The following is a 19,890-nucleotide window of genomic DNA, read 5'->3' on the forward strand; positions in this document are numbered from 1 at the left end:
GTGTTGGAATGCCTCTGCCAACCAGTTTACATTCCTGTCTGTCCCAGATTCGTAATGTGATGCTGACTAGAAGGGAAACGAATACAAATAACATCAAGGGCTTTGCGAAACAACACTGAATGGCCAGATGAATTGTTTTTGTTTTCAGATTTCAGATTGACTGCATCATATTGAAGTTGACCTTTGACAGTTTGGATGTAAGATGTCATCACTTCCCGTGTCATTCTGGTAGACGTTCGTCTTGATTGTTCGTGGTCAAATTCTTGACATATGACAACCAAAATGAAACCTCTTTATTTAGTCCAAGTGAGCATTTGTACTGTACTAGCAGAAATGTCTTCCTGATACATCACATTCAAATGAGATGACCCTGACCTTTGACCTTTCATCAACACATTTTTGTCCCAGTGGATGATTTACCGCCAAATCTGCAGAAATTCCTTCAAGGCATTTCTGAGATACCAGATCTTATCTTAGCTGTGTTTTCCCACCATTATGAATCAAGAAGTCAGGGCACATTTTTTGCTAGCAGAGGTTGCTGGCAATGTGCCTTCAACAGCTCTCTCCTGCTGCTCCCCTCTGCTTTGCTGTGGTTAAAATGCAAAAATGAGCTTTGTTAGTGGCTCTATCAGTGAGGGGAAAAAAAACAAAAACAAAAAAGCCCAATGCATTAAATCTAAAATTTCTGTCAGGTGGTTTGTTTGCATACAAGGTAAATCCCTCTCTAATAGGGAAGCAACAGCTCTGACAGTATGATGATTAAAAAATGGGGGTAGTGACATCAGAGGAAAAAAGAACGGAATAGATGTCCAAGCTTGAGTTTCTTGTCCATACTGATACAGATCAGGCTAATTTTTCCTGTAATGTTCTGTTGAGGATCTGTCATGAGCCAAACCAGCACATCCACAAGGTGGGCTTTTACTGCCATCTAATGGAGCTCAACAGCAGTGCGCCCTCCTTTGAGAGCCTCTGCGTGTGGACGGCTGGGGTATGTAATGTCATGAGTAATGTTCATTTAGTTCTTTGAGAGGGTTTTATTTGTTTGTACAACAGATTGGTTCAATACCGACACTGCAGTGCACACAACCAGTAACCTACTTGATCATGTTCTGTGTGCTATTTGAATTGAATTCAGAGCTTCTTACATTAAAAAAGGGCAGGAACTTGTATCTTGTGATAGTTGGCCTGATTTAACTTCACTAAAATATGAATAACACGTCACTCTGTTTACTTTTAACGGTGGGGAATTTGTCTCACTTTGATTAACAGATTTTCTATGGTGTTGAAATGACAAACACTGTTGTGGTCCCGTCGATCACCTCTTCAACATCACGCTTGAAACTCAAGTAGGATCAAAATTAAATTAGAGATTATATGCAAAACCGCATAAAAGCAAGTCTTAACATTAAAACCCAATTAATAGAAAATATGAATAAAATAACTGAATTGAATAAAATTATCTAATTCATTAAATTTACTTCACTCTTTTTTTATCATTTTATTTATATTTTCCATTCATTGTTTTTTTTTCCACTTTAAAAATGGCTTTTACCTAGTTTGGACGGATGTGTGTGCAGGACAACAAGCAGAGCAGAAGAAAATGGCTACATTGTTGAATACAGTAAAAACAGGAATGTTAGCTATGAAAGTTTGCTACACAGACGATAAAAGAGAAAGCAAATGAGCGATGTGAACTGTCGTCAGCCACCGCCTGGGTGCTCACATCAAAATCTTGCGGTCCAAATGCACTTGACACAGTCATTGACAATAAATGCAGTCTGTTTCCCTTGCACTGGAGATTGTGATTTCTTTTTAATGAAGTTCCTGTCTTGTTTTACATGTGCTGGGCGTCCATGATATCCAGATATTTGGCGTCGATTACTCTGGGGAGCAAGCTGGTCCTGAGACAAAACACATAGAGACAATTATTTTTACCTGCAAATTGTTTTCAGCCACATTTGTAACTGCATAGTCAGAATAATTAACAATCCATCCAGTTTAAGTCAATTTGTTATGGTAGAAAAATCCTTTTATGCTATCAGGTCCACCAGAGATGTACTTCTTTTTGGGGGGGACGGGGGCTGCAGAGAAAGATGCCTTTTAGTAGTCTGTATGGCTCCAAAAGTGCTGGCTCCAACACTTTCAGTTAAATGCAGCAGCAAACCCTCCTTGACTGGTAAACTGCCACGTCTTTCAAATTTCACATCTCCAGGCTGTAAGGCTTTCCTTGAAAAATGTGTACTCTGAGATAACCCAGATATCAGCGGGGTTATTTTCTCAGACTTTAGAAAGTTCTGAGCAGAGCAACACAAAACCTAATCCAGCTGTTTGCATGCTGAGTAACTCTCCCTGTGACAGGTAAACTGATCTTCATGCATATAGGATCCCCTTAAAAACATCAACACTTGGATGTCAAACTAAGACGTCTGTTTTGTTTCCGAGGCCCCACTCTGCCCCCTGTTGGCTCGGGAGGTCTCACCTGACAGGGACAAGCAGGATCATTAAGAGGGGGAAGACCATCTTCATGTAGGGAAGAGGATACATTCCGAAGGCACACAGGATGATGAGCTGGATCATCTGCAGGCCTGTGAAGAAGTGGATCTTCCTCTGAGGAACACGGCGAATGTAGTGGGTGGGAGGGTAGGAGGTCTAGACAAACAAAATAAAATGTTACATAAACCTGTTTTCCAAAATTCAGGTTTTTCTGCTAATTATAATTTAAAAAAAAAACAAAAAAAACAGGAGAGGGAACCATAGAGATGGTCACACCACAGTTGTGTTTACCCTCCCCACTCACCTGCTCCTTCAGTAGCAGGGCCATGCGATCAACCATCTGGTTCCCATCAAGCGAGGTGGCTGCAATGTAGAGGAAGAGACCGTAGAGGACGGGCTTGGGAATCCACTGGAGAGGAACGGGCAGCATGAACGCAGACAGGCCGATCAGGATGTTGGCAGCAAGCGAGGTCAGACGCGTCTCCTTCACACTTACGATACTGATGGACACACAGGCAGCAGAAACGTCTACTTATCACGGCGGCCGTACAGCCTTGAGAGATCAGCGCTCATCAGGATGTGTGATTTGTTTGAGTTGTTTTATTCAAGTTAATGGAGGAAAAAAACAGAGACAGAGAAAGAAATCATTTTCTCTTTTCTGACTTGTATGGAGCCCTTGAGTGACCATGCAGGAAAAAACACAAGGCCACGAGATACTGTTCAGTTATCAAGTATTTTTGAACCAGTTATATCTTCTGGCCACAAAATAACTAAATTGAGGGAACAAATTATGCCGTTATTTTCTTCCCTTTGTAGACCCGAAAAGTAAGTTCTAGGTAATATTGCTAAAAGGAATATGACAATTAAATATAATGATACTATAACTACAAATTATAAAAATAATAAAAATAAAAAATGATTACAAGTTAAAGATTAAAGCAGATTAAATCATTCAATAATGGCGAGGAATAGTGAGAAACGTCAGTAAAAATTAATCACAAGAGATTAACTGCCTGAGATCTCCAGGCAGAGATGAAACTTAATGCGGTCTTTCGGAACTCTTTTGCGAATGTATGTTTATAGAGTCGTTTTATGTACTTCATTTCTACACCATACAAGTAAAATTGCTCCAACTTGAAGTTTTTAAGAGACTGGCGTTTTCAGCCGGGTTTGGGTTTTAGCTCTACTCACGTGGAGTAGAGGTGACCGTTCTCCACATGCTGCTCCACTTTGGCCAGCTGACGGGCATGAAGGGAGGAATGTGGGAAAGCAGCATGCATCCATGGCAACCCGAGACAAGACATGAGGATGTTGATGAAGCCAGTCAGCATTAAGTCCCAGTGGAATGCTGTGCCTTTTAGCAACCTGGTACAGACGGTCACACACACACACGTTTCAAGTGAGTTTTACGGTGCGCAACAAGCAGAAGTACTTCTACTTTTCTAAATTATTCTACATTTACATGAAAGGGGACTGTAATCTTAAACAAATCAGAAAGAGATCAATCAGGTTCTTACTTGTGTTCTGGCACATGTGTAAGTGAAATGACAATGTTCTGGTCTATAAAGATGAGCAGTGCCAGGAGGAAACCGAGCCCAACGGCACTCAGCGTGTTCATTCCTGTCAGCTTCTCAAAAGGAGGGAAGTTGAAGACTGGACCTTCGTGGACGCTGAACACAGGAACTGCATGAAGATGAAATTTATTGGCATAAAACACTGAGTTTTGTCAGATCCGTGAGGTGAAAAAGTCACCATCAAAACACCAGATAAAACAAATATCTCAACAGCTAACTTTGCTTCTTGAAAGTTGTGTTTTAAAAACAACATCTCAACCTGGTGTCTTTCAGCCACCTTGATTCAGAACCCACACTGGGTTAAAAGCTTCCTGCCAGCAAATGTTTTCCTTTCCCATCCAACGGAGTAAAGCTATTTATGACGTCTCAGGGGTATACACTTCTTTCTGTGTCTATTCTTTCAGAAATCTCTACTCACGTTGTATGTCAAGGAAAAGGTAGGATCCAATGAAGGAGAATATCACCACAGAGATGGGCAAAGCACAGTCTGACACCACTTCTCTGATCTTGTCATTCAGATATGGGCTGTGGGAAAAGAAGCGGCGCGTAGTTCAGCATCATGCAACTCTCTTGTAATACATCTCACCTCAAGTGATTCGACTGCTATTGTACTCTGCTTGAAAACTAATCCGTGTCAAATACTGCTCTTACAGAGAAACTGTCAGGAAGCAGATCTACAACATAATAACGAATCACATCATTACATGAGGGTGCAAAACCTCCATCTATCAGACAATACAGATTATACAGCATGTGAGCCTGCGTGCTCGTACTGCAGATGGTGGTGGAGAGTCAACTTTTTACTCACTGTGCTTGTAGCAGGAACAAATGTAAGTTGTTTAGACCAAGTAAGTCGAAGTAGCCGTGCCACAAACTAGAATGTGCATGTTGTGGTACTATATATATTATTAATATAGCCATAGAAAATGCACTTTAATGTTGTATTTAAAAAAAAGCTCCACCTCCACCAGGCAATATAGGGAGTTGAATCAATATACTGTAAGTTTTAAGTTCCATGTTTAAAAAAGGCCTTCACGTTTGATTTAAGGACATTTTGCTGATACTGAATTAACTTCAGTAAATATTTTAATGCAGGGTGCAACTCACTGCGGATTCTACGTCATTTACATTATGAAACGTATCATTTTAAATCATCTGAATATCCTGCGTCAATAATTGGCATACCTCCTCTTGATTAGGTAGAGGGCGTAACCCAGCCACAACGTCCCCAGCATGAGTAGCAGACACAGGATGGGCCTTTCTCTGGTGCACAACACCAATGACTCAGGCAGGAAGACCGACACGTGTTCTTCCATGTGTCCCACCAGTGACACGGTCTCATTGGAATGAAGTCCCGTCTGGTTCTTCATCTTCTCTAGAACCTCAGTGATTTCCTGAATCACCAACGTGCCGTTTGTGGTAGCCAGCGTGGGTTTGTGATAGAAGTGTTTAAAAACTAACATGCATGGAGGAGAGAAAAGATGTTGACAAGAAAAAGAACATTGAACAGAGAAAGTGAGCAAACACGTTTTCTTTTTCTTATTCAAAAGGCACGTTATTAGTCAGGTCTGTAAACCTTTATTGAACCAAAAATACTTTGATCCCCGGGGGAAATTGTTCACATTGCAGTTCCTTTAAGTCAAGAAAAGAAAATATCTAAGAGGGTAGAACAATGAAATTGAAGTAGAACAATGTATGAAAAATTACTGTAACAAGGATGTATACAATTCAGAAGTATGTGTAAAAAAAACAAAAAAACATGCTTGCTTCTTCACACACTATGTTGGATATTTACAGTGCTGGGCTGCAAGATCCATAGATAGATGGGCTGATGGATCGATTGATCGGGTATAGTTGAGGTATACTGTTGATCACGTCAGTTGATTGACAACGACGGTACGACTGACAAACCTCAACGAGGAACAAGTCAGTCAGTTCCAGTTAAAAATGTGAGCATGGAGAACCAAAAACTATCGATAAAAAGATTTTAAAGGCAGAATATCAAACAGCAGGAAGACAACCCCTGCAGCGTGGAGAGCTAGCACTGTGGGAGAACCACTCCATGTGCTGGACAACCTGGTCTGACCTGACTCACCTTTGACGGTGCCTTTCACTGCATCCCCCACAAATGCAATGGAGATGAACAATGCAATGACTTCTTCTGTTGAGCTGAGAGATCACGGAAACATAAAGGAGCAATTACCATCCTGCGCTTGGTTTGGGGTTTTTTTGTGTGTGTTTTTTTTTTTTTACAGTCGCACAGACATTACAGCCCATTCAAGGCAAAACAACGAGCGAGACAACAAGAATGTACACTAAACAACGAATGATTGTGACTAAATGACGGAAATCATCACAAATGTTTCTTTTCTTATCTGCCACCTCACCTCAGTGCAAGGTCACAGAGCTTTTTGTATGTAATTGATTCCGTTGCACCTTTCATGGCACTTCCATATGCAGTGTGTGACAGCAACAAATGGCTGAGAGAGCTATTGAGTATTCACCGTTTGAAGAGTTTCATCAGCAGGCTGACATTGAATAAGCCTCCAAGGATGAGGAAGAAACTGTTCCATAAACCGATGCAGGCATAGAAGGCATCAAAGTTGAGGTCGTAGTCATCGCAGATGCCCCTGATCACTATAAAACATACACAAAGACACAACAACTCACTCACGGATACTGTTGCAGCACAATTAACTCTGTTTCAACAATATTTTCAGGTAATCGCTACTTCCAAACCTTATAACGAGCAGAATGTAGAGTTTCATTTCTGTTAATTGCGATTTGTATTTAAAATATGCCGTGTGGAAGTTGGAAGAGATTCCATCACCCTTTTAAAAAGAGAATTCAAGCACTCTGTACAGACCACTTATGAAGATGGCCAGCGGTGCAGTGGTCAGCGGGATGACCAGCGGAGAGCCAGCAAACAAGGAATAGATCACACCTCCGATGCTCTGGCCAACAATCGTCTTCTGAACATCTGACGGGAGCAAAAGTTTGTGGAAGCTATTTCCCTTTTTGTTATGCTAGAGTTGGGAGTATTTGCAGAGTGTGGTGATTCAGATGAAGACCTACCTATCTCTCCTCTTGTGCTCTCGTCATTCAACGAGCCAAAGGCTATAGCAGGCAGAAGAATAGCGATGTAGAGGAAAATGGCGGTGGTTGTGTACTTGAGCAGACAGCGGTCCCTCCCAGTTATACCTTTGTGGATTATACAAAGTATGATTAAAGGTAGATTAGCAAAAAAGAAACCCCTATGGTTGTTTCTTTAAAGTGTAGCACTTTAGAAAAAGCAGCATGAGAAGGTTACCATCTGTGAAGTCTGAAGGGTAGAGAGGCAGCCGGCGACGAAGGTCATCATAAACACCTTTACCAGCTTTGAAGAAATCTTTGCACTGGGTAGCAAAAACAGAACTTGTGCGAGGCCACTTAACACAAACTACAGAGAAAAATAGTCACACGCTGTAACTCCAGCGCAAAGCCGGGCTGAGGAGTCCTTATATGAGCTGCAGAGTTTATTGTAAATGTATAGAATGGCTGTGGACTTCAGACAGAGAGAAGGTTGATGTGAACTGACTTCTGAGTTTCATCATGAGGAGTTTGACAAACGTAATATGGAGGCACTTCATTGTCCATCTTATTTTTCTAGTCTTTTCTAGTCTATAATTTGCAGACTGAGTTACTATATGGCTTTTAAGCCTTCATATTGCAATATTTGACCTGAAACGGGACATTAAGTGGAACCAGTATCAGCAAACTTTGGTCTTTTATAGCTCTCTCCAGAGGCAACTTGTTCCCTCTTCGAGAACCTTCTGCTGGACACACACATTTCCCCGTAATCTAAACACTGGACATAATGAATTGCCTCGTGGTTACATGGAGCTGAACACATTCTGCTGCCAGAACCATGGTAGACTTGGCAGCTTTGTCCTTCTGCTGCCCAGCTGCCTCTCATTCCTCCTGGCCGAGAGACTGTGGAAACAGGGTAATCACATAATCTGGCTCAAACCCAGAACTTTACTGCCTCTTTATGTGATTGGGTGGAGTGGGAACCATGAGGGGGATCTCCACATGTGGAGAGACTGAAAAGTCAGTGAGGAATAAATGTTGGTTTTGCAAGTTTACTTTGTTGAGTGGAATTGAGTGTTTTGTGGAGTTACGGTTGCCGTGCCAGTACTCTGTACTAGTACTGCATGTGCCACCTTTTTGATATTCTGCTGGAATATGACATAGAACCAGTTCAGCAGGATGCCTGGGATGGGTGTGTGGCCCTCTGGTAGAAATATCTGCAGTATCTAGTATCTTTAATGGGTGTTTTTTCACACCTGCAGGTCTTTGCCTCTGCGTGGATCGGCGTCCTCCACCTCTTCTACGACAACCTTCTCAGTCACCACGGAGAGCTGCTGTCGCTGCTGCACCAGCTGTTGCTTGAACTCCTCCTCAGTTTTGGTCTCCAGAAGTTTCTGTCTGAAGGAAATGTCTGCGAACATTGTTGCAAATGTTCTACCGAGTTCTACGGCAGACTTGGTGCTTTTCTGAAAAAAAAAGGTGACGAGAATATGAAGGAGAATTTGGCTGATTAAATATGGATGTATAGTAGTTACAAGAAATGCGTTGTGTTGTCTTAGCTTAGCACTGGTCACTGTCATTTGTCAAAAATGCATGCTATTTATGGCATTTCTTGACTGATATGGAAAGCAATGGACTGAGACGCAGCAGCAGTCCCAGTGAGCGGTTAAATGAAAAGCTGCAACTCTTCAGCAAGTCCCTTTAAGCGACTGATGAACATGAGACTTACGTTGCTTTATAGCACGTAATCACATCACTCTTGCTCTTTGGCTTCCCCCCAGTATTTTGGAATAATGACAGGTTACCGATTCAACCGTGAAAGAAATCTTAAGGACTGTAACTTGCAGAAATCTCAATGAATATCATACATACTATCATTTTTTTAAGCAGGCTGGCCGCCTGGGTCAGTTGTTGGCAATGACACTCTAATGGCTAAAATGAAATATAGCAACTCATATTCTATGGAGAACCATGATATTTGTGCATATTTTGTGTTCCTCTAAGGATAAAATGTATTTATGATGTCATTAGTGACATCATTTGGTTAAACAATGTGTCCTCTTCTTTAGTTGGAGACTGAATAACAAAGACAGTCTCCTCAGCTTCACATGTAATGAGTTTGTCGCCCTTCTTATTAGTAGTAATTAATACAGTCGATGAACTGTTGGAATTGTAGAAAGAGAGGTTGTTAGATTCTCATTTATTTTCACAACTGTTGATAAATGTGTACTCTAAAAGTCTTTAAAAAACACACAGAGCCCTTTTATAAAAAACAAAATCCTATAAAAATCATCCGTGCAGATGTATGTTATTATAGAATATGTAATGTTTATATTCATACCAAAAAAGACATAATTAATAACTCTAATCTGAAATTTTTCTGTGTGGGGCTGTTTTGGTCACTTCCTGTTTAATTTTGTAGGTCTACCCTCAGTTGCTGTTGCGTTTCCTGTCTTTTCCCGCTCTTTTTGATTGTTTACCCCGCCTTGATTTGTCTCAGGTGTGTTTTTTTTAGTTACTAGGCTTTAGTGGGTGCAAAGTTCTGGTTTTCCTTCCTCCAGTGTCCCTCTTTCTTTGAGTGTTTCCCAGTGAGTCTTCACAAGGCGCCATTCCTGACTTTGGACTGTTTTGGGGTTGTTTTGTTGTGTTTTGACTCTTTGCTGTGTTGGATTTTTCTGCCGTACTACTGGATTTTCCCTGTTCCGGTCTCGGACCGTTGATGGACCTCTGACCGCTGCTTGCTCCTCAGCTCTGCGGCTGCTGCCATTCATCCTCTCAGGTTTGCTTACTAAGCCTTTTTATTATTGTCATAAGCCAAACGTTGTGATCCCCGCTCAGGTCTCCTACTGAGCGAAAGCTAAAGCTGCGTACTATGATGCTCTTCAGAGTCTACCTCTGAACCACAGGCTATATGAGTCACTTCAAGCTCTGTTTGGACCGTACCGTTCTGGGCGGGGCCAGGATGAGGATGACATAGCGGGCCTCCTGACAGTTGACTCCCCAATTCTGTGGCCTCTCCAGGCGAGCGACGCAGACATGGCGTCTCTGCAGACTCTTCACATTAGAGCTGAATTCACAAATGATTAGTTCGCATTTTTGATCCACAAATTAAACACAAAATTAGCATTTAAAACAGATATTGATGCATTTACACAATTGAGTTCATTAGCCAGAGCTAAACTAGTCAAATACGCACAGAAATGTTAGTGGACGTGAACTCACAGAATACAAAGCCAGGACTGCTGGTAATGAATGCCGGTTGACGTAGCGGTCACACCCTGGATGGTCTCTGATAGAAGATGAACTGTTGAAGCAGAAATACAAATTGTTAAAGCTTTATTTCAAAGAGCAACCGAGACAAACAAGACCTGAAAGCGCCTGTATGGAGACATAGTAATTCATATTTCTTACCATCGACCTCTTTTCCTCCTGCGTCTGTGAACAGCGAGTTCATGACCTCATCCATGTCGCAGCCCCCGTGGCTCTCCTCCACCACATGAGTTAACATTTCTCTCAGGACCTCATCTAGTGTGGCCGCTCTCTCATCCAGGAGGATGGTTGCTTGGGCCAGGAAGCTGTCCAAGTCTCTGTGGGCACGCACTTCCTCCTGGAAGTTCATTGGCTTCACATACTAGTGGGAGACAAGAGCATGAGGCAGTTTAGTAATGATGTCGTCGTGTATCGTTCTCTTATTTTTAGACGTAACATCAGATCGACCATTTTAAAGATTGTTTTCGTGGCTGTATTTTAAACCCAAATGTGAAACTTGTGATGAGGAGGTGTAGAAGCTTGTTTTTCTTATAAACGGAATTATTATTATAAACATTCTGAAAAGCCCATGTCATTATCAGCACATTGTTTCCTCCATTTTGGAAAAAAAAAACCCAACAGATAATGAGCAAAAGAGGAAGACACGAGCGAAACTGAGCAGCTGTAAACATCTGCCTACAGACTGATATGGATATCTTTAAAAAAATTAGACATCTGATGATGCGCCATTATTATTGTACATCTCTACTACGAAAAGGATCCTACCTTTCTTGTTGTGTTCAGAAGGCCAAACCCCGGGCCGTCAGAGTCTGTAAACAGAAGTAATGTGTATATTTGCCAGATGACTCAATCAGTTGGTACTAATTTTCTGATTGTATTTGGAACAGATTAGCACACATTGACAGCAACTCGAATGAGCCTTTAAAAACACACACACACACACCTGCACATCATCAAATTTAACCTTCTGGACGCCCATTGTGATGAGCTATTAATTTGTGGTGTTGAATTCATAATAAATGACATTCTACTTGCCAACCTGACACACTGATCTGGATCTGGTTGTCACAGATGTGGTCCTTGTGGGAGATGGTTGAATCGTACCCATAATCCTCTTCTTTCCCGTCTTTAAGCTCTGTGGAGATGATCGTAGCTGAGTCGAACTTAAACCTCTCAACTGGGGAAGAGCTTTTCGGTGAAAACAACAGCAGCTGTGCTATGTTGCATTTGCACAAAACGAGCATCAACCAGACTCAAAGAAACCCTTTGGATGCTCCCTGATTTATTGGGAGGTAAAAGTGTTCTGTGTTTGTATCAAGGTGAAGATATTATGGTCGCCATATTAACAGTGTCTCCTGTAAGCCAGTTTTTTTTACACTCGGCCATCTGTCGACAAGTACACAGGAAGAGGAATACAGGGATCCAATAAAATAAAAATCCCCCTTAAACCAGACCCGCCACAACATAGCAGCGACTCCTCGTAAATTCCTTTATTGTACAGAAGATAAACGGCATCGCCGTTGCAGATTTTTCTGAGAAGAGTAGAAACGGTCTGAGAATGGGAGAATTAACCTGAACCTTTCCCGAGGAAAGCTGCAGGTTCTAATTATTCCCTCGACTCATCAGCGACTCTTAGATCAGCTGCCTCATTATTTACCCATTAATTCAGCTCTCCACACACCAGCCGACGGATGTGCCGGCTCTGCTCACTAACGTGAAATGGGTCATAAGGGAGACTTGCGAAGTATTGGCATATAAGTGTTAACTAATGTCAAAATAAATTTTAAACGTGGGGGGAAAAAAAACTGCTGTGATCTTTCATGTCCTGAAGGGTTAGAAAGAGGGAGGCTGAATAATTTTGAATAAACGTAATGGGTAATACTTCAGCTACTCACCCATCTCCTGGAAAACATAGCCATTCTTGGAACTGCCACTTGATGGAGCCTCTGTGGAGGAGAAAATAAAGATAATAGGTCGTTTTGCATTTTAAAAAGTTTCAGCTGAAATGTGTAATTATTCAGAGTATTTTTTTCTTTCCACTGTAAAAGTTTGATGATCGCATCAGAGAATTCAGATTTTAATTATCCCCCGTAGACAAATAAAACTATTCAACTTTAATTCATGCTTCTTAGTCAAAGTTCAGTTACCTCAATAAAATCCTTGACGTGTACTCACTGAGACAAATCCACAAACCTGTAAACTTGCATTAATGTTACATTTCAAAGGTTTTAAACCCTGGATCTAACCTAGAAAGCTGTGCTAATTGTTTTTTGTGTTTGTTTTTTTTTAAGCTGTATCAGGGGAGTGGAATAGGCTGTAAAACCACTGCCACATTCTCAGGTTACAAAGCTGATGTGGTAAACAAAAACAACAAAGTCACCTCCTAAAACATGAAGCAAAGTTAGCATTCATCTGATGACTTTGTCTGCTGTGTGGTGGGGGCAGATGTGTTCATCTGGAGGTTTAGACTGAAACCACTATCTGCTGTGGCTGGAAAAGTTGTGTAAAAGGCTTTGCTTGAATAAGGCTTTTATATTTTACTATTACAGACCTTGTGAGTGTTTCATTTTGACTATCTTAGCTCGAAAGAATTGCATAAAATCAATCACATTTCCTGGAAATTAGAGACACTCGTGCTCTGAACTATCATAATAATAATAAAAGCCTACAGGTCTTGGGAGGAACATACTACAAATCCCTGCTTTGCATATTTACACTAAGATGTTTGATCCAGTCAACATCACGGAGGTAGAAGAGTGGAACAGGACTCCACGAGCACTGACAGAATTTGACCCTGCTGCATCGGCCGACAAATGACAAAGTTGGCATTCACAGCAGCTTTCTACCCCATAGGAACACTGGCTAACATTCCACAGCTGATCAAACTAACATGTTGTGTTTGACGCACACGCATAATACATTATAGGCAAGGAACGTTGTGTAAAGGTGATGCAGGGAAGAACAATGGTGTGCTGATGAGCTGAGAGGAGATCCTTTCACTCTCAGTTCTGAGGTCAGCTGTGAGTGATGTTTTGTACAGACCATCACGTATTTCTCAGATGCTGCTGCAGCTGTAAAGATGAGCTTTTCTCTGCCTGAGGCAGAGTTTGGCTCCAGGGGCTGCCAAGCAGGGCAGTATCTCAAAGCTGATTAGACGGTACATTCCCAGGCCTCCTCCACTTCACAGGAGTCCGCACAGACACCAGGGAGTCTCCCAGATCCTGAAACAAGCTGTTAGCACCAGCGCCGAGCATGTGCAGGATGGTTTTGTCTGCTTGATTGAGACCTTTACAGTCCCGTCTCATCACGATGAAGGTCAAGTGGTGAATAAAAACCCGTGACTACATCTAATCAGCAGCATTATCAACTAAATGGCAACTGCGTGAACTCACTCAGGGTTCACAAAATACTTTTTTTCTCACCATTTCCAACCATCAAATGAGATTAAAGATAAATGGCTTGTGCTTCGCATGTAAACACAAGCGAAAGATCTGACAACCTTTCTGCAAGTTATGATTTCCTGTTGGGGGTGGACTAACTTCCTTTTACTTGGCGTGCAGTCTGGTGGTTTTGACAGTGATGGATTTGTTAGGGCGGCCTTCTACAACTTCGACATCAAAACCACTCCTCGGAATAGTCTGACCTCCTGACCCTGCTTGTCAGCTATTCCAGAACTGGATTTGGTAAAACTTTCTTCACCTTCAGTTCCAGATCAGAAGTCTTGCTGTTTCACATGAATCCAAAAAAAAAAAAAAAAAAAAAAAATATATATATATATATATATATATATATATATATATATATATATATATATATATATATATATATATATATATATATATATATATATATATATATATATATATATATATATATATATATATATATATATATAAAAAAAATAAATAACATCTTTTCTTTAATTAGAAAACTGTTGCTGCAGAGGCAAACACCTCTGTTGGTTTGTCCTCACAGCAGTTTTAATTCAATCAGAAGCATCTCATTGACTTTTTGGTGGATTTCCACGAACGACCCTTAGAGGATGGATCTGAATGATGAACTCTTCCAGGCCAGAAACATTTCACCATTTTGGGAAATATCTAAACTACTGCCTGACGATTTGGCACAAAATAAGGCAGCTGTGTCCCTTCGTGATGAATTTTGAATAATCCCAATTTGAAAAGTGAAGCTGATGCAAAAAAAATTGTTTTAACCTGCATTCTCTGTAATAGCCAGCAGGGGGAAATCTGACAGTATAGAGGTCTGTTAAAAATGTCCCTGCTTTTCTATCAAAACGGGCAGTTTGAATTTTGATGACGAAAGTACACAGATATCATAAACTGCCAAATGATTCCTCTGTCGCTGTTTGTTGGCTTAGAATCATGCCTCAGTTTCTGTTTTTTTAAATTCCTCTTTTATATACCAAATATTAGTTCATCTGTGTGGTGGTGGTGTGTGGTTTTTTTTTTTTTTCAGGATTCTAACATCTAGAATCATTCATTTGATGTCTGTAATTAATTGCTTCTCACTGGCTGAACTGAGCTGACTTCAAACCAGAGGCATGCTTTATTAAACCCTGCCACCGTGCTATCAGTGGGCCGAGGATGTCCTTGAGCAACAGGGAACACAAGAATCCTTGTTAGGTCTCTGAAAACCAGCTCCAAAGCGGAGAAATCTCTTATGTGAAGCTACACAAGGTCAAACCATCGAGGCAGAAGGGACGTGGTGTTCAAAAACAATCAGTTTGCCTTTTTCCAAGCCTAATTTTCAACAGGAAATGGGACTGCTACTGAACTGTTCATACTTAATCACCTTATCAGAATTGATTTTTGACCGCAGTCGCTGTGAGCAGAGCAGCTGGGCCCTGCACAGAGTGCACTTTAAATCGCAATGTACACATTCATACATCTTAATAAAGCAAACAACAGGAAGGCGGAACTGCAGCTCATTCCGCTTCAACACCTCAAAGGCTGACGATGAAGATGACCTGATATTTGTTTATCCAGCAGAGTGGACGTGGCCGCTGGAGCAATAGTAATCACAGGACTTCTACTCTACTTGCCAGAGTGGGTTGTTGAAGAGGGTGTTCTCAAATATACATCAGATAAATTAAGTGTAACATATGGCACCAGTCCTCTGGGAGACAGACGAGTTCAGATTATGATCATTAAAAATCAGTCAACACGGAAGTGGGACATTGTGCGTTTTATATGTTACAGTAAATTTAAATTGACTTGAAGCCTGAAAATGTCTTAAACAGAAGTGGAAAGCCTTGAAATTTGCACGATTGTGAGACATTTTTCTGCTTCATAATCTTCTTAAGCCGTGACCTGTTTCAACTTCAAGCACAAATGTTTAACCCATTAGTGGCATGGTCAGAAAAGACATTTACTCCTTGCTTTGACTTGATTATTCATCAGTAAACAAAACAGTTGCCAACTAATTTTGATTACTTAATAAACTCTTGGATTTGATGGTTATTCGTGAACTTTGAAAGGATGTTTTATTCATGCCAGGTCATGGACAGCACAGCTGTTGGCCAGGTATGTTTTTTGTAATGAAATGATATTTTACGTGTACATAAAGGTGAGACATATGCTTATAACGAATGGCAGGCCTGCTACTAAAATCTTCCGTGACACATAATTGTAACATTTATTGCCATCTTGTAAATATTGACACAGATCATTTGCTTTGGACTCTCTAGCTCTCCTGGCAATACAGGTATCTACTGTAGCTCACACTCAGTGCTCCCAGTATCAGCGCCATCAACTGAAGACTTCAACTAAAATGACACCAAAAGACAGTGTTAAACTAGGGAAAGTGTGAAAATGTTTGTTCTGAAGAATGCGTATGACCACAAACTCATGAATCCCATCACCACACACACACACATATATAGTAGTGGGGGGGGGGGGGGTCAACATATTTGACACAAGATGGCTCAGGTTGCACCATGAGAGACCTTCTCACCCCACTTCACCCCTGTGAAACTTACCGGATGGCACAAAATGGAGGACCTTTTTGGTTTCCATGTTCTCCAGATGTTCAGGTGAGACACTTTTCACAGATCAACCCATCATCCTCGTCTTTGCTCTGATCTCCCTGTACTGGCCAGTGGTCCTCTCTCAAGACCTCACACACACTCGTGCTGAGGTACAGTCAGCTCCTCCAGTAGCACATGGGTTTGAGGAGGAAGTGGGAGGGCAGCAAAGGGTGACAGGGACTTTGTTTCTGCTGGGTCCTTGTGCCTATGAATATCATCTTGGTTTTATTTAAAATTGGTGCGTATGATTGTGTTCTGTTTTTTTTTTTTTTTATGATTTGATTCCAGATAAAGTATTGGGTAAGATTAAATCTACTGCTATTATCTGTATTTGTAACTTTCATGAACTGAAAATTAGCATGAAGCAAATATTTCACTTGGCTCAAGTTTAGCTGGTGACATGGATTGTATAGATTCCATTGGCCCAAAGTCCATAACTACGAGTCAGATCGAAATATTTCTGTCTGTGAGGGACATTAGAGAAGTTCTTCAAACTTTCGGTTTGTGTTGACTTCGGCGACGCCTCTGGCCAAAAGCAGCAGCGTCTACCAGAATGAAGACTGCATTTCCCATGAGCACAATTGACTCATGTCTTAAGAGTTTGATCTTCCAGCTAGAACACATTTTGCTGGATGTGTGGCAGTAAGATTATATATATAGATAGATAGATAGATAGATAGATAGATAGATAGATAGATAGATAGATAGATAGATAGATATGATTTTGGAGAAACTTGTCGTGTTTCGCGCTGTTATAATATGTTCTCCAGATTCACCAGGAAGTCATGCAGATGGAGGATCTTCATGAATTCAAGCCCTTTACTTTCTAGAAGTGTGTGGGAAACATTTTTGGGAGAAATATCTCTTTAAAGATACTTTTCTTGTTACTCTGACTCATAGTTTTGATTGCATACTAGGGGGATTGCTCGATTCAGCCTGAAGGTATAAAATCCACATACTGTCACTTTTCTCTCCCTTGTCACAAAATTTAAGACACATTTTTGTTTCCTCTTAATGTATAAGAAAATGAAATAAAAGGGACGTTCTGCAGGGAAATATGCAGCATCTGTAGCAAGCCATCCAAAATAGACTCTTTGATTGAATTCCTAATTGTATGATGTGAAGCCTCCAAATTTATCAAAAGCCTTTTAAACCTGTACAGGCTTTCTTTTTTTAATCAATATCAATGGCTACGAAAGAATACATTGGTGCTCTGGAAGTCTTTTTTTTTTTTTTTTTTTTTAAACACAAGGAAGTTTTGATGTGTGGTTGGATGCGAACAAAACAAACGTGGTCTCCAGACGTGAGGAGCTCTTAAAGGTTTACCATGCAAGAAAGAGAACTGGGACACTGGTTAGGCTGGCATCTTTCAAACACGTCACTACTTGGCCAAAGGCAAAAAGCGTTCAAGTGTAAGTGCAGCTGGCTCGACTGTTCCCTCGTCTGCCATAGGATGGCAGCAATCTGTCGTTGGAAAAAAGACTGGGCACAGCCAGAACCTCCAGTAGTGATGTCATTAGTGATTCATGAAAAGAGATTCAAAGTAGCTCAACTGTGTATTTACTCTTTAATTACTGTTATATTTCACATTATAAATCTATCCGAACACATACATTTAAATGCTAATATTCCTCTGGCTGTGCTCTGAAATTACTGCATACACAGAAATGTACTTTTGGATTTAGTACTAGGAGTTCATTTTGAAATTATTGGAACATTTAAAAAAAACAAAAACAGCAGTGATTCACTCAATAAATCCTGTGAGTGTGATAAATATCCAAGCAACGTGACAAAGGATTAGCACTGAAAGGGCTAAAGAGCTAATTCACCACGTCCAAGACTCTTCTGAAAAGACACACGTGACCCTCGAATCACTGGTGTCTGGTCACACCTGACAGGCATCTTTACTGATCAAGTCATGAATTGTGTGAGTAGTTTCTTATGTTAACACACACACACCTGATATTAGAATGCATCCAAACATTCATCTCAAGTGGCCAACTGCCGTCTGATCTCATTTCTCCTCTCTTTGTGCAAATAACAGTCATTACTTCAGTTGTTTTTAACCAGCGAGATGCAGTCTTGTGGAGATGAAAATGCTATCGTCAGAATAATTCTGTGTTCACCCAGGAAGGTGGACACAATCATTGGAGAACAAATTCATGTGGGCACTGTTTTCAAATGTATGCGCACGCTTTGTCGACCGTGTGGGATTCAACTGTATTTGCAGTCGTGGGTTGAACTTGCGCCTCCCCCTTGTCTTCAGCCAGAGACAGAACTTGTTTACAATAAACCTTGTATCCCGATGGAAAGATGGCACCATAAACGATATGATTGGTAGCACAGTCTCAAACAGATATGTGAGCTGATTCTGACTGATTGACACACTTGTTTCACACATCATTTGTGAGCACTCCCCTTTGCTATCAGTCATTCTGACTATCATCTCAGACTTCAAACTTGGCACCACAACTCCTCAAGGGACCAGCAGTAGACCTGCCAGGTTCGACATTGATTGCATGAATGGTTGTTGAGCAAGTTAGGTCACAAACAGACAGACACACAGGGATTTCTCACGTTTGTGGTACATGACACTGTTTGCAGTTTAGTGCAGTTGATGTGGTGTCCTAGGTCACATTTGTATTCACACAGACACAAGAATGTGGCCACGTGTCGCCCAGACCCTCCTCAGACTGGGTGTGTTCTCACCTATACTTGAAGCTGTCCTCTACTGACCAGATCATCGGGGACCTGCATGTTAATATCAGGTCTGAACAGGACCCAGTTCTGTCCCATTCACACAGACAAGTGACAAGATGAGGGGGAAAAAAAACCACACAACTTGATGGCTTGTTTTCAGAGAACACACAATACGAGCCTGTCACCCTGGCATGTGATTTATGATGGCCTGCCAGTGGTCTGAAGTGTGACCTGTCGCATAACAGCATTGGCCTTTTATGTTCTGCAGGCTTCACACCTGGAGCAACCAAGGAGCCTCAACAATGAAATGGACGGTATCCTCTTGCCATCTTTATCCAATCAAGATCAACTAGATCAGCGTAATGATTCATCAAATATCAGTGCCATAATTGCACCATCACATTCTCAAAGCATCTCTTTAGCTTGTCCTCATTTATTCAGGTTTTTCCCTGAATTCGTCCGCCGCCTCTCTGTACAGTAGCATGGACTTTAATCACCTGTTTTGGTCAAACAGTGACCACAGCATCACAACCAGAGCAATGATTTGCTGCATTAATAAACTAATGTCCTGTGGTCAGCAGGTCCATTGCGAGAGCACACTGAGTTTGTTGAGCTGTCATACTGTGAAACATTAATCCAGTTCTGCAAACACGCAGGGCAGAACGTGGAGACACGCTCGCATAGAACACCTGAGGAATGATGTTTGCCTCGTTGATTATAAAAGTAACCAAGTCTTTT

General features: G+C 41.1%; 1 protein-coding gene and 1 long non-coding RNA gene across 2 annotated transcripts in view; one reads left to right on the forward strand and one right to left on the reverse strand.

The window, feature by feature from the left end:
* Positions 1-312: 312 nt before the first annotated feature.
* On the reverse strand, positions 313-16,567 carry LOC147251395 (solute carrier family 4 member 11-like). Its single transcript, XM_086222049.1, has 20 exons — positions 16,405-16,567; positions 12,302-12,352; positions 11,446-11,541; positions 11,172-11,215; positions 10,548-10,767; positions 10,359-10,440; positions 10,080-10,203; positions 8,393-8,602; positions 7,378-7,462; positions 7,143-7,268; positions 6,934-7,047; positions 6,572-6,704; positions 6,163-6,236; positions 5,253-5,523; positions 4,486-4,592; positions 4,011-4,176; positions 3,685-3,858; positions 2,798-2,993; positions 2,480-2,649; positions 313-1,901 (listed from the first exon to the last, which is right to left on the reverse strand). The coding sequence occupies exons 1-20, from the start codon at positions 16,439-16,441 to the stop codon at positions 1,835-1,837; spliced, it is 2,547 nt and encodes an 848-aa protein (XP_086078175.1). The 5' UTR covers positions 16,442-16,567; the 3' UTR covers positions 313-1,834.
* The window catches only part of LOC147251396 (uncharacterized), a 42,978-nt gene continuing 32,748 nt past the window's right edge, over positions 9,661-19,890 (forward strand). Inside the window, exon 1 of the long non-coding RNA XR_015118935.1 lies at positions 9,661-9,915. This is a non-coding gene — a long non-coding RNA (uncharacterized LOC147251396). The remainder of the gene's footprint in view (positions 9,916-19,890) is intronic.

The sequence above is a fragment of the Aulostomus chinensis genome, chromosome 13 (assembly GCF_037954235.1).
Source record: "Aulostomus chinensis isolate RoL2024-O1b breed Wild chromosome 13, RoL_Achi_v1.0, whole genome shotgun sequence".
Lineage (NCBI taxonomy): Eukaryota > Metazoa > Chordata > Actinopteri > Syngnathiformes > Aulostomidae > Aulostomus > Aulostomus chinensis.